Source organism: Octodon degus, unplaced genomic scaffold (assembly GCF_000260255.1).
Source record: "Octodon degus isolate 3935 unplaced genomic scaffold, OctDeg1.0 scaffold00256, whole genome shotgun sequence".
Taxonomy (NCBI): domain Eukaryota; kingdom Metazoa; phylum Chordata; class Mammalia; order Rodentia; family Octodontidae; genus Octodon; species Octodon degus.
This window is the reverse complement of record NW_004524832.1, coordinates 2,926,949-2,942,923: the sequence shown is the minus strand read 5'-3', so window position 1 is coordinate 2,942,923 and position 15,975 is coordinate 2,926,949. Positions and strand designations below refer to the sequence as shown.

The 15,975-nt window shown below is 40.6% G+C and overlaps 1 protein-coding gene across 1 annotated transcript in view; it reads right to left on the bottom strand.

The window, feature by feature from the left end:
- Positions 1 to 15,975, bottom strand: part of Anxa5 (annexin A5) — a 33,377-nt gene that overhangs the window by 16,681 nt on the left and 721 nt on the right. Inside the window, exons 3-4 of the mRNA XM_023706441.1 lie at positions 2,202 to 2,286; positions 746 to 840 (exon numbers count right to left, since the gene is read on the bottom strand). Coding sequence (XP_023562209.1) covers positions 746 to 840; positions 2,202 to 2,286 — 180 coding nt within the window. The remainder of the gene's footprint in view (positions 1 to 745; positions 841 to 2,201; positions 2,287 to 15,975) is intronic.

Sequence of the window (15,975 nt, the reverse complement as noted above, 5' to 3'; positions counted from 1 at the left end):
TTGTTAGAATCAGCACAAAGGGAACCCAGATGGTCACAGCGAGGCACTGCAGTGGGGCTCACATGTGGAAAGGGGAACAAAACAAGGCCTCATGGGGAGCACAGAAGGCAGAGACAGGGCCTTCAGAGACCTCAGAGCACAGGGCAAGGAAGATAATCCCGTGAGGACAGGTCAGCTGGATATTACATACCAACAGTTGGCAACGTGGAGGAAAATAAAAACAGGCGAGAGTCCCAGAATAAATGGTACGACAGTAACAACGCCCAGTGTTACTGTTACTCTCCTGTTATCTTGCTTTCAAATTCTGTGTTTCTTTTCTTTTTAACATAAAAAAACAATAAATAATATTCTTTACCAAAAAACAAATTACGACAATATTTCCTCCTTATCTGTGGCCATCTGCAAGCAACTGACCTCAACTGACATTTGAGTAAAAAACTGCATCTGTACCAAATAGGTACATATATTTGTGTCATTTCCTAAATAAATGGGCAGCTATATTGTATTAGGTACAATAATTCAGAAATGACATAAAGTATGAGATGATGTTACATTATATGCAAATGCCCTGTCATTTTACTTAAGGGTATCTGCATATAATGTAACATCATCCTCTTATAGATGACCTGAACACCTGCACGCTTTATATCTGCAGAGTCCTCAAGCCAGTCTCTCACTGAAAGCAGGAAACTCTTAGAGCAGCAGCTACGCTCACACTGCACCTGGGCCTGAGGTGGGATCTTACCCTGCCAAACAGAGTCTTAAAGGCCTCGGCAATCTTCTGGCGCTGAGCATTACTTCGGGACGTTAACAGAGTCAGGATGGTCTCCTCATCGGTGCCTGTGATGTATGATTAACAATTATGACCTGGCTCCCCCATGGCCACTCTCAGTAACCCCCAAAGCTAGCTCCCCACTCATTCTGTTTGCTTCTATCAGCATATTAAATATATATTGTTTTACCCAATAATTTATTCAAAATATTTTTTAAAACCAACATATAAAACTGACAATATATAAAATGTTGTATTTCTGATATACACTACCCTCCATTCCCAACATATTTTGAAGAAAAATACTGCCTACTTTTTGACATTGCCAGTCTTATGGAAAACCCACTACTATTATGGACTATATTGGAATATTTTGCTGAATTCACGCACCTATAATATTTAAATGACAATGGAATACCTTTCTCTGACAAAACTAAACAAAAAAAGGGGATAGAAATGAAGGACCATTTTGTATCTGTATATTCAAAATAGGATAGATATACAGGTACTTTCTCTTAATTCAATGAATAGAATGATTTGTACTAATAGTGTTTGTGGACAGGATATCATGTCTGCATCTTGTACTATGACTAACACCAAAAAGACAACAATATGCAATGTATTAATTACTGAAACTGTCCTACTAATTGGTCTTGAAACTGTCTCATTGCTATGTTTCTCAATAAAAATTATTTTTAAAAAATACTCCCTACTTTTTAAAAACTGAGCACTCCTATTTTTCCATGCAAAAAAAATAGACAAGTAACAGCTATTCATGAGGCATAACGTGCTGGTGCTACAGTACCCTGGGAAAAGAGAAAAGAAGGGAATCCAGCTTCTAATTAAAGATAACTGAGGTGTGCAAAATACAACACACAGTATCCATGAGGTGAGGCTGAAGGGCAAGTGGGTCAGGCAAGGTCTGTGTATTAAGTGGGGCTCAAAGGAGGGTCTCCACTTGATGGGAGATGGGAGTTTGAGGGACAGTTCCACATAGAAGGTGACAACCATAACAGTCTTGAAGAATAAAAGGATTATGAGAGGCAGGGATATAAGAAAGACAGGCTTTTAGAAAAAAGGAGGAAGTTCAGAGATTGGAAAATGAAGGGCATGGAAGACGAGCAGGTGGCCCAGATCAGAGGACACATCCAGACACATGCAGGAGGAGCCGGCATGACACAAAGGCCTGGGGAAGCCAGAGAACACGGCACACTGCTGCAGAAGGAGCCCACGTGCAGACTTGAGTGGCACACGGAAAGCCTTCAGATGAGAGGTCTGTGAATGGCTGAGACTGAATATCAAGGAATGCCCAGAGTATTATTCTGTTATCTTAATGTGTCTTTTCTACAAATTTCATATTATTCTAAAAGTAATCTCACTGTAGCAAATTCCTTCCATAAAATTAGAACAAACAGGAGGTTGAACTTACCCAGGCCTTTCATGGCCTTCCGAAGCGTCTCCGCATCAGCCCGATCATCAAATCCAGGAAAGTCAGTCACGGTGCCTCTGAGAACCTGAGACAGGAAGCGCAGTGGTGCTGTCTATGTGGTCACCAGCGAGGCGAAGCACACAGGCACAGGCCCACTTGCTCTGCATCACGTGCAAGCTCTGCATCAATTTGCCATTCCAAAAGCTTTATGTCCCTTTAGCAAGTGGACCTTCGGCAATGGAGATCAGCAGGACCAATCCAGCACAGGAGCTACCCCGCCTCACCAGCAATACCACTAGTGGGAAGGCCGGCAGGCGCCCCTCCCCCTGGGCATCCACCCCCCTGTGAGAATGCCCCACCGCAGTCCCTGGTTCACAGAGGGCACGTCCTCCCCAGAGTCTTTCACACTAAGTCCCTAGCACTCTGCTCTAGGAGCACGGTGCATTTACATTAAAACAAGTCCTCCTATCCTGAGCACAGCCCTAAACAAGGCTCTTATCTATACACTATCATCCTAAATCCTATTGCTGTCCATCCAGGGATTTAAATATAACTCACCAAGGCCCGGAAAGATACTTTGTAATTTATATGTAGCAAGAATATGTAGGAAGACAGTCTTGAAAAAGACTTCCTGTTACACATATGTTTAATAATCAAAATGTTAATATTTACCCCATATCACAGTATCATTAGATCCTTAGACTCAGGTGCCTTTACTATTTAATCTCATCCTATGATAGAAGACCCAACTAGCATTTACTGTTTACCAATAAATGCTTTTGAGTTCCTCAAACTCCTGTTGGTGAACAATGTAGTCAGGGAACAAATACCTAGAAGGAGAGAAAGACTGAGAATTTTGTATTCATATGTTTTATAATAAACGAATGCACAGAAGTGTAGTCATCCATGAGAGGAGAAAGTCTTCAGACTAGCAGTATCTTAACAATGACCAAATTCTAAAACATAACCAAAGAAAGATGGCCATGGGAAAGAACTTCCATAGCACAGAGCACCAAACAGCTCAGTGACCTCCCTTTACCAGCACTAACCTATGGCTGGGACAGGAGTGGGGGGAGACTGACCTTCATGTATCCCACACACCCTGACAAAGACTCTCCCTGCCCACATTTTAGACAGGCTCCTCTGTGCCTGCTTTCTGTGTCTACCAGCCTGACCCTGCTCAGTCAGGTAAGAGACCCATTCTGAGTATCTAATGCCCCTCTGTTCTGAGCTGAATGTTTGTGTCCCTCCCTAAAATTTATGGACTGAAACTTGTGCCAATGAATCTTAATTGTCTGGCTCCTGGGAAAGCAGAGGGATAACGGGCCCATTATTCTCATCAACAGATTGATCCTGTGGTGTTCAAAGCCGAATTGCTGCTGGAAGTGGGCCCAGGGCATGGAGCACAGAGCTGTGCTTCTATCCCTCCAGGGTGCTCTGCTCTGCTCTGCTTGGAGGCTGCCACAGAGTGAGCCTTGCTCTACCATACCCTGTCACCATGATGTTCCTGGCTTGGAGGCAGCAGGACACAGACTCAAATCCACCAGGAGCCAAATAACCCTCTCCTCCAGGTTATAAAAGTCAAAAATTTTATTTCAGTAGCAAGAAAGGTGACTAATACAAATCTCTATCCTAAATGTGGTGGTATTAAGAGGCAGGGCCACTTTAAAATAATTTGGATTAGGCAACATCTGGAGAGCAGGGCTCCCTGCGAGGGGATTAGTGACCTTGTGAGTTCTCAGGGGCCTGTTCCGCTCTTCTGCTCACTCTTTGCCATGAGAGGAAGCAAAAAGGCAGCCTAGTAACCCAGAAGACAGCCTTCACCAGGGCTGACCCTGCTGCATCTCTATCTCCACCTCCAGCTTCCAGAACTGTGCGAACTACATTTCTATTTATAAGTCACTGGTCTACCGTATTCTGCTTTAGCAGCCCGAATGCACTAAGGCCTCCACTTTGCATCTGCTCAGCTTCCTCGCGCTCTACCCTCACCATCTCATCACTCTGGCCTGCCTTCAGCAAACCCTGTTGATTCCACTAATTTGGAAATCCGCCCAAGTCAGGCCAGGTTCCGTTTTGGTCTCATCTAAGGAGGACAGAGGCATGAGGCCCAGTAGTTCCCTGCCACTAGTTCCATAGCTTCAGTCATATGAAACTGAAAGGCTGAGCATTGGTAATTTCATCTAGTTCAACATAATTAATTCAACATAATATATAGCAGCCTATATCTAGGAGGGATATTAACAGGAATGGAGTAAACAGACCTTTAAATAAGAGTAGGTCAGGAAAATTATTTCTCTCTAGCCAAATGATGACTTTTGTTTAGTGGAACTTCATAAAGATGCCATCAATATTGCCATTAAAATAAATAAATACCTCAAGCTCTCTTCATGAAAGATCCAGGGCTGCTTGCCTTTGGTATCCACCTGCCTGTTTAGTCATTTGCTTAAGCATTTTTAGTGATGTGTTCCAAATATTGCACTAAAAGTCATGATCTCTAAAGCAGAAGTAATAATCATACTGTATAAGCAATCAGGTACAGTAGAGCACATGCATATGCACTTAAGTTAAATCAGAATAATGTAAGCATATGAATGGGATAGTACATTATTAGAGTAGAAGAAAAAATTGGTAAAAAAATCCAAGCATGTCTTGAAAATGGTTTATGAATTTACCAGCCACAATCAGAAAAGAAGCATAATCAAATTGCCAAAACTAAGTCAAAAAGATACAAACACTCTAAACAACCCAACATCAAAGAATGAAATTGAAAGTATAATTAAAAATTTACCAATAAAGAAAAGCCCAAACCCTGATTGATTCACTGCTCAATTTTATAAGGAATTTGGTGAACTAATGCTACTAAGGCTGGAACTCTTTAAGGGAACTCAAAGGGAGGCACTACTTCAAAAATAATTCCTGAAAGTAAGTATTACCCTGATTCTAAAACCAGAGAAGAACACAAACAAAAAAGAAAACTACAGGCCAATCTCTCTAATGAACACAGATGCAAAAATCCTCAATAAGCTACTGGCAAACAATACAGAAAATCATAAAGATCATATACCATGATGGAACAGAATTCACCCCAAGGATGCAGGGATGGTTCAACATATTCAAATCAACAAGTGCAATATACCATATTGAAAGACAAAGACAAAAATTACATGATCATCTCAGTAGATGCAGAAAAGGCATTTGACAAAGTCTAACACATATTCATGATAAAAGCCCTACAGAAAATTGGATGGTCTTTATCACAATCTGATAAAAGCTATCTATGATAAGCCAACAGCTGACATCATACTAAATAGACAAAAACTGAAAGCCAGGGGCCAGTGAGATGGCTCAGTAGAATAAACGCTTCCCTGGCAAGCACAAGGGCCTGAGTTCAATCCCCGGTTCTGCCAAAAAAAAAAATTGAAAGCCACCAAAAATCTTGTAGATTTAATATCCAAATTCAGTAGTGTGGCAGGATACAAAGTCAACACTCAAAAACTCAGTAGCATTTCTGTACAAACTCATAGAGAAACATTAGGGAAAGCATACCCTTTACAATAGCATCTTAAAAAACGAACTATGTAGGAATCAATCTAACAAAGGACATAAAACATCTATACAGTGAAAATTATAAAGAGAGATCTCCCAAAAAGGAGACTGAAGAGGATATCAAAAAACAGAAAGATATCCCTTGCTCATGAATAGGGGAAGAATCAGCATAGTGAAAATGTCCCTACTCCCAAGACTTGTACACAGATTTAATGCAATCCCAACCCTAATTCCATTATCATATCTCATAGATCTAAGAAAACATTGTTAAAATTCATTTAGAACCAGAAAAGACACAGAAGAGCAAAAGCAGGCAACCAAGCAAGTCATAGGGTACCACAATTCCAGACATAAAACTATACTACAAAGCTACTGTCATAAAATCAGTATATCATTGGCAGAAAAAAAAAAAAAAAAAACACAGGCCTGAGGAACAGATTAGAAGCTACTGATGCAACCTCAAAAACAGTCAGCCACCTTATCTTGAAAAAAGGAGCCAAACCTGCTCGCTGGGAGAAAGATGGCCTCCCTAATAAATAGTGCTGGAAAAACTGGCTCTCCATATGCCAAAGACTAAAACTAGACCTATGTCTATCACCATGTACTAAAGTCAAAATACATTAAACATCTAAATTTTAAAACAGAAACACCAGGCCAAGGCAATAGCTCAATAGAATAAGTACTTGCCTGGCAAGTGCAAGGTTCAGAATTCAATCCCAGAACCGAAAAATAAATAAATCAGAAACACTAAATTTACTGGAAGAGAAAATAGGTAGAAATCTAAAAAGACATAGGTGTAGGCAGAGACTTCATGAACAAAACCTAGACAGTAAGGGAAATATTACAAAGACAACAAATGGGATCTCAACTAGTAAAAAGCGTTTGCACAGCACCATAGCCTACAGAGTAGGGGGAAAAGATTTAGTCAGTTATCCCTCAGACAAAGGACTTATATCTAGAACATACAATAAATTTTTAAAAATCAGATTCCTCAAATTCAAAGACCCAATCTAAAAATGGGTGTCTGAGTTGAATACACCCTTCTCAGATGAAGAAACACAAATGGTGAATATATATATGAAAAAATGTTCAACATCATTCGTCATCTGAGAAACACAAATTAAAACAACACTGAGATTCCATCTCATCCTAGAAAGAATGGCTATCATCAAGAAATCAACCAATAACAAATGCTAAAGAGCTTCTGGGAAAAAAAGGAACCTTCTTCCACTGTTGGTGGGAATACAGACTCATGCAACCACGGGGGAAATCAGTGTGGATTTCCTCAAAAACTAGGATTGGAGGCCCCGTTCAACCCAGCTATTCTTATTCTGAGTATTTTCCCAGAAGAATTCAAAACATCATACCACTACAATATATGAGTACCTATGTTTACAGCAGCACAATTTGTAATAGCTAAATCTTGGAAATAATCCAAATGCCTATCAATCAAGGAATGGATAAAAAGATGTGTTTTTTTTTTTTTAATAACGGAGTACTAATCAGCCATAAAGAAGAATACACCGGAGACTTTTATAGATCAGTAGATGCATGCAACTCAAGACCATATTCATAATTGAAATAAATCAGACCCACATGTGTAAACATTGTATCATCTCAGTGTGAGAAGCTGAAAGAGTAAGAAATGTACACAGCATTGTAAATTGGGAAAAAAAAGTTCAAAAGAAAAAGGCAAACTGTGACAGGAGATAGGGGAAAGGAATGAAAGGAAAAAGAAAAATATATATTAAATACAAGATCCTTATAGTTAAGATCCTTATACAGCTAGTATCTTTTAGTTCATTGAAAAGAAAGGTTTGTGCTAATATTGTGTAGATATCATGCCTATATTGTGTACTCTGAGTAATTACTATGAAGACAACTACATGCAACATATTAATTATTGTAACTCTCCTACTAACCTGTTTTAAAACTGTTTTATGGTATTTTGTTTCTCTCTCTCTCTCTCTCTCTCTCTCTCTCTCTCTCTCTCTCTCTCTCTCCTTTAAAATAAAAAAAAAAAAGGACTGGGGAGATGGCTCAGTAGAATAAGCGCTTGCCTGGCAAGCTCAAGGGCCTGAGTTCAATCCCCGGTTCCACAAAAAAAAATAAATAAATTAAATTAAATTAAATAAAGAACCTTCAAGGGTATTTTTCAGCATGCATGAAGTATGGAAGAATAAAATGATCTCATACTTTGAATAAATGGTTAACTATTTCAATAGACTAGAGCAAGTGGTCAGGTTATACAGAAAAACCACTACGTGGAAGGTCTTGGGTGAGGGAGGCACACAGAAACTGTTGATGGCATGGTGCAGCGACCAGGAAGCTGCTGGACGGCATCCGAGCTGAGCACAGCAGCTCGGGCTCTGCAGGCTAGTGGTCCCACACGGTGGGACAGGAGAGCAGGCTGCACACAGGACGAGACAGGAAGGCCTTCAGAGCACCTCCCCAGTGCTCAGAGAGACTGACGCCGGAAATCTGAGGCCACTCAGAGCAACATGGTGAGATTCTGTCTCAAAAAAAGTCCTGATCAAATCTAGTTATGTGAAAGGGCCAGGGAGATAGCTCAGCAGTTTAAGTACCTGCCTGGCAAGTGCAAGGTCCCAAGCATTGGAAAAAAAAAAAAAAAAAGAAAAAGAAAGATAATAATGGAAGGAAGGAAGGAATGAAAGGAGGGAAGGAGAGAGGGAGAGAGTGAGAGGAGGGAGGGAGGGAAGGAAAAAGAAAGTGGCAAGAAAAGCAGGGACAGAAGCAACTATTTGGGATGATTCTGATTTTACATTTCTCTACAGCAGGCATACTACAGAAGGTAACCTACAGTGAGAAAGGCCATTCACATCTGCTGAGTGTAGCCTGCTCAGTGAAAGTGCACTTATTTATGTGGAATGCCAGCAGTTTAGAAAGGCTGGGCAAGTCACCCAAGCAAACACCAAGCAAGCAAACATCAGAGCCATGCGCCTGTGGCTCCTGCACTCGTAACTACACTGCCACACTGCTTCCCGAAGGCAAGGAGAAACTGCAGAGGACTGTGTACACTGGCCAAAGAGGGAGACGCTCTGACAACAACACAGCGTGGACTCCTAGAACGTGTGGCCAAAGGCTGCCCTTGATTTGGAGGAAGGAGGTCTTCAGTGGCAAGGAAAACCTGGCCGCCACTGGAGAGTGAAGGGAGAGGAAGGTATCTCAATGAATCTGCTTGCACACAACAGTGGATTTGGCAATAGGCTATGAAGAAACTGCTAGAACAGACTTAAAAATGCGGAAGACATTAAAGCAGAAGAGATAAGAGGCATCTGTCTCAAAGGGAAAAAAAACTGACCCTAAGGGACTACATCATACAAGGTAAAAGATGAAGAAAAGAAAAAAATGTCCTTAAAAATCTCAGCTATTTGCTAAGAAGAAGAAATGACTGTCATGTATTTAAGAGCTTTCTCAAAATTACGAAACTCTTTTCTATGTTCATACAAACAGAGTCACTGCCAAAGCTAGTGAGGCCACGTAGCGGTATCAAGGGACCCGATGTGAATCACAGACATGAATCATGAGGGCAGAGCCCTTCTGCGGACATCCTGCCTAAGAGCGGCCCCCGCAGCACTGCCTGCAACGCTGGCCCCAAGTGAGTCACTCAAGAGGGCTTCCCCTGTTTCCTGGAGCTCCCACACTCTACCCATGCTAACATGTACCCTAGGCAGCTTCGCCCATTCCCTGCACTCCTCCTAGCTTACCTCAGTTCCCTTTATCCCTCCCACTAATGCCTTACAAGAGAATCATCATGCATTCTTAGACAACACAAAGCTTAGAACACAATTCACTCTTTTAATTCTAATCTTATAAAATACCCGTTCTTCAGCTCTGTACCTCTGTTGACCTTTTCCTCTTGTGAATTACACGTTTTTACTTCCCATCCCCTCCTCAAAACAAGATTTGCCAAAATAAAGTGAGTGAAATTGACCAAGTGAAGCGTTCCTTTTTCTCCATACAGGAAAATAATATACAAGTAACAATCTCAAGTTTAAAGAGAAGAAAACATTCATGGGTCTGGAACATTTTAAATAAGGCTTTTCTAGAGAAACAAAGAGAACTAAACTTTCTTTATCTTCCCTACTATGTAATCAAAGTTTAATCAAACACCCACCCAACATTCCACACAGTACTGACAGGGAGCCATAAACTAAGAGGCAAACTAGCACAGTCAAGCAACTGCTAAGTAGCTGGGTGGGGGTTTTAAGCATGGTTCTTCAGAGACTCAGGCAGTTGATGTCCAGAGACACAGAGTGAAAATGGGAGAGTTCTATTCCTCTCCTTCATTCTTAGGTCATCAGGTTGTATTCAATGTGCAAAGGTGAGGTCTGGTAGCATTTTCTGTATAATGAATCCCACCAACGGAAAAAAAAGTACTGTATTAATGAAGAAATGAGGTAAGCAAGAAAAGAGGAAAAAGCCAGTATCACCTGATTGTGTGCTCAGCTGCAAAAGGCAATTAATACCAGAACAAAAATGAGACACTGCAAGAGAACTGAGGGTACAAACTCAATAGGTAACAGTGACAAGACCCCAACCCCTAATTCTCACCCTCCCTCTAATCCTTTCAGGAAAGATGAATATTTTGGTTCAAATCCTCAAACTCAAATTGGTCTATTGCTTCCCTTTGAATAACTTCCTTTCCTTTTCATATTCCTTCAGTCTTATTTTTGCTTCTTCCTATTTAGTCCTATTACCTTTAAGGCAAAGGGGACAAAAACAACACTGTAAAATATTTTCACAGGGGTAAAAATGTTTCTCACAAAAGAATAAAGACTTGTAAGCATGATCTAAATCTTTGCTGTGTAATTCCCACACAGTTATGTGTTTCTTTAGACCTCTTCACAGGAGGAAGGAAAGCCTTCCCGGGCAAATACAGAGTGGCAAGCTACGGCGTGTGTTCCTGGAAGCCGCCTACATCGACAACAGTGACGCCCTGAGTGTGCTGAAGGGAGCCAAGCGGTACCGGTCGCCTGTGAGTTCACATGTGAAGTCAAGCGGAAATCTGCTACTTTACCTAACTGTTCTGCTGGGCATTCTGTCACCAGTATTTGAAAGCTGAGTCACTATCCAATTTACTTGTATCAGTCCTTCAGAAAAAAGCCAAGTTTATAGAAAAGTGTGCACACAAATTCTCAATTCCCTTTTTTTTTTATACCTACACAAGAAGTGTAAATCTATGAACATGATGGGACCTTGGCAAAGGTAGGACACGAGTTGGCTTCAGATGCTTTTTAGTTGTAGGAAGAGATAAATAATGGGCCTATAGAGATAGAAGGATATAAAGATCATAAATACTCTACTCTTTACTAGAGTGCCGCCTAAATATTTAATAAGGATTCAGCAAGTCCACTGTCTCTTCTCTGCCTCAAATTTGCATTTTCTCAAAAATTTAAAGAAAAAATCAGCAAGGGCCAATTTAGTGAGCCAGGCAATCACCTGACTTCTGGACCAGCAGCCAGTACCCCACAGAAGCACCCCACGTATGCTATCTTCCCACAGCCCCACCCGATCTAGTCTCTGCCATTCTTATTTTAAGTATTTATGTTCTCACTGGGGATTAACGCAACAGATTCCTAAACAATCCTCAGATATCCAACTTGTCTCACTTTCCCTCTCCCTGTGCCCAGCCCACTACCACAACTCTGTAACAATCACACTGGCTCGGGGCCAGTCTTTCTCAAATACAAAACTGACCTTGCTGTACCCACCCTACAGCCAGCTCTCCACTACCTATAAAATAATTCATCTTATTTTGGCCTGGCTCTATCTTTTATAGTGACACAGAAGCATAAATCTGAAGAACACAAGTGACCCTTCACAAACATCCTGCTATCTGGCATCCCTTCTAAGAGAAGGTATCACTCACCTACCCCACTGCAGCTTCTTCCAGCAATCTACTACCTGTGGTTCCAGGTCAGCCAAACTCTTCACACTACCTGGGTACTTATATGTGCTGTTATATTTATTTGTCTCCCAAAGGGAATGGGGTACTAGGTAAGTGAACCAGGGTTTGCTGAATGCTAAGGAATTGTTCAGTAACTTGCAATACTGCCAAAGGCTTTCCATCTACTTCTTTCCCAATAAGCAAAATGAAGACAAACATCAAAGGGATTGGGAGTTCAAACAGACTCAGCCAGAGAAGCACAGGCCATGGATAAGCAGGCAAACTTGCTCTAAGATCCCAAGATTATGGCAGCCACAGACACGTGACCTTTAAAGTGACTCAACAGCCAGGCAGCTGGTCTTCTCCCAAATGGACTTATCTACAGGGATTCTTCTTCCCCTGCACAGGCTCTTTGTAAATTGGATCAACAGTTCTAAGCCAACTCAAATTTTTTTATACTGAACTTTGCACAGTTTAAATATATATCATGGAGATAACTCTGATATAGTCATGAAATTTCTAGCGAGCAACTATGTAGTCTAGTTTAACCTCCATGACATTTCTGCCATGCTGAATGTATTAAATCTTCTTAAATAACATAATTAATGAAAGTAAGATCAGATTTCTCAAAAATCTGATTTTAAAGTTTAATTAACTTAAAAAGATATAAAAGCCTTAAACTGAGTTAAAATCTATTAAATAGGGCCAAGGTCTGGCAAGCAAAAAGTCCTGAGTTCAATTCCCAGTACCAAAAAATCCATTCAATGGATCACACTGTCATGAAATATAACCAACTTACAATTTTTCCAAAGCAAAGCAAACAAGCCTGTGTACTGTAAATTATTCATGAAACAAGATGAAGTGAAACAATTTGGCTTTAGCTAAAAAGATGAAAACACAGCATAAGCAAGTTAAGAAATAAGACCTAGAGAAAAACTGATATTCATATAATCAGAACTCGACTATAGAAAGCAAAAGGAGCAAGATTTAAAAATCTACTATCCAACTTGATGTGGCAGCACAGTCCTTGAATCCCAGCACTCCTGAAGCCTGAGGCAAAAGCATCTAAAGTTGAAACCCAGTTTGGGCAATTTAGCAACTTAGCAAGGCCCTGCTTCAAAGTTAAAAAATTAAAGGGCCGGGTGACAGAGATCAGTGCATAAGTGCTAGGGTCAATTCCCATGCCAGAAAGAGAGAGACAGAGAGAGAAACAGAGACAGAGACAGACAGAAAGAGAGAGACAGAGAGAGACAGACAGAGAGAGAGAGAGAGACAGAGAGAGAGAGAGAGAGACAGAGAGAGCAAAGAAAAGGGAAGGGAAGGGAGGGGAGGGGAGGGGAGGAAGCTGTCATTAAACTATTACTTTCTATGCTAATACTCAAATGGTAGAATGCCACATACTTAGGACCATAAAAAGCACAGGTCAAGTTGCCTTGAGGTCAGAATGTATTTGCCCAACATGATAATACAAATTATGTTGTTTCCAGCACTTTTCCCACAATTTTATTTCCCTATCCTGACAGGATTAAGGTAAATTTAGCTGAAAACAACTTACTTCCATTTGAATGTGAATTTCAAATGCAAACAAATAATCACAGAAACATACACAAGACCAAAACTTTTAGTAATACTTAAAAAGAAAAAACCCTCCAACATACCTATCAGACATCTATACCTTCTACTTAAATTCTTAGCAAGACGTCATAGCCATGATGTACACAGACAACTGACTTGTGGATTTTGACATGCACTATTGATCAAAATGTAAAAGATATTGTTTATATGTTGTTATCAGTAGCTCATAAACGTGAAGAAATACTATGAAAAGAAACTGTATTTTAATTCTTCAATAAATAAGGGACATTAGTATTTAAATAATACATTTTCAACTGCTGAAACACGCACCTCTACTACTCAGGTAATCTGACTGTACTCCTCTTCAGCGGTCCCTGCAGCAGAGTCTGGCTCGGATAACCACAGACCAATAAAGTGCTTTCACAGAAACACCTGCAGCAGGGCGCAGTGGCCCCAGCTATGCTACAGTTACACAGAGCTGCCAGTCGTCCACCTTCAGATAGTGCAAGTGGGATTCCGTAACACGGGCGTTCTGCACAGCATCAACTCTATTTTAACACTAAATATTTTTGCAAAGTATTTTACTTCCATAGTCTCCCAGAATAATCAGTAACAAAACTAAGCAAACTTCAACACTGTCATTAGCTTGGCACATTCTTAACCTTACTTGTAACTTTTAAGTTGACCAAATACTGGGGATGTTTTGTTTGGTTGGTTGTTTAATCTATTCAGTGCAGGGTCTACAGGGTCTCACTACATAGATCAGACTCATAGCGATCCTCCTGTTTTCAGCTTCTCAAGTGCTGGGATTATCGCCATGCCCCGTCGCATTTGCCATCTCAGCGCACCACGTGGGCAGGGCAGGGACAGCATGCGGATCGCACCCAGTACCCTAAAACTTGCCTAAGCAGGCACTTTAGTCTGCTGAGCTATCTGACCAGCCCCAAATATTGGTTGTGATAAATACTGGAGTTATAGTGTGATGGTAACCACACATAACTGTATATAATTTCACAACACAAGCCATTGTTGTCCCAAATTTTGCATACTGAGTTCTTACACTATTATTCCTTGAAATTATTAAAATCAACGTCCATGATTGGAGAATTTGTTCATTTATTGTATCTTGGATAAAGAGTCTACGTAACAAAAAGGAATTGAATAAAAATCTTCAGATATTACAGAACTTTACAAAAGAGATATGAGAAACAGCCCAGCGAACAGGAATAAAAGAGATTATTCTTTAATGTTGCTAAATCATCATGTTCATCACTACATACACATCAGGTAGAAAAGATACTCCTCAGGGAAGGAAAGTTAATTCCATCTAAACATGTCCTTTCTATGGGGAAGAACCTAAACCAAACTTTCCACCTGTAACTTGAGAACTGATTCATTGTAACAGTTAAGTGCAAAGAGGAGGTCAACATGGGAGCACTGTATAAATGTAATTAAGTTACCAGATCATGTTAATCCTACCATTTTCTCTTGGAAAAGACCATGAAATTTATTTGATTTTGATAAGTCAATCTGATAAAGTGACCCACAAATAAAGTATTGTTTGTGCAGTTAAGAGTTGTTTAAGAAAGAATTATCTAGACTCTGACTAGCCAGTTAGATTGACAAGATATGTAAACTTAGCTTTGCCTTGGAATATGTTTAAGAACTGGCTTATTCATAAAAGATTTTATAGAGTTGCTAGGTCCTCATGTCACCCAGGAAAGAACACAGTCACCCCAAATTCAGGTGGGAATCTCCCAGTGACACCTTAGAAAAGTCAGTCCAATTTAGTGAGCTGACCTAGCTCAGCGGCACAGCCCCTGTGAGTCTGATTCCTGGTACCCCCCCCCCAAAAAAAAGAAGGCTCAGATTAGTGAGCTAAATCTTTTACAGTAGGGAAGGGGTGAGTAAGAGAGACTTAAATGGGGTGACAAAAGGAAAGACTTGGGACCAGGGCCTGAGAATAGCTGAGTATGTGGCCACAGCAACTGCAGCAGAGACCTAGCCGCTCCTGGCCTGGGAGTGGGGGGGTTGCTGCAGGATGTAGAGAGGGCTGTGAGGCTGTGATTGGCTGTGAGGCTGTGATTGTTCTTAGAGCTCAGGAACTTGGTGGCTGGGCAGCAGGGGGTAGGCGATCAGATCTACCAAACAGTATCAACTTGATTTTTCTCTTTGAGACAAGGTGTCTCCCTATCGTTCAAGGCTGCCTCAAACTCCAGAGCCTCCCCCTCAGGAGTTGAGATTATAAATGCAAGCTGCCTCCCCAGCTACAGGATCAACTTTTGGGCTACTGATTATATAAATTAATCTATGTTCTCCTTCCTACACTTCGATAAGTATAAGTAAGAAAGACAGAAAAAAAAAAAAAAAAATATATATATATATATATATATATATATATTGGGTAACCAACTTTTGAAACAGTCCCAAGTTAAATTCAATTCAGAACTTGTTCCACGAGTTCATTACTTAAGAAAAGCAGTTCTTTGGTCCAGTTTTAGAGTAAAGAAAAATACAAAACAAAACAACAAAAAGAATCAGTGCTGACAACTAATAGTCCCTTTTTAGTAAAATTGGGCTGAGAACTGGGAAAAGCTCAACTGAAACTCCTCTGGAAAAAGCCACTGCCCACCCACAGTATTAAATACAGGAAACTTCGAAGGAACAAAAAGAGCCACAAAAAAAAAAAAAAAAAAAAAAAAAATAGCCGTTCCCTCACATGACCGTGCTGAGCTGTCCTCG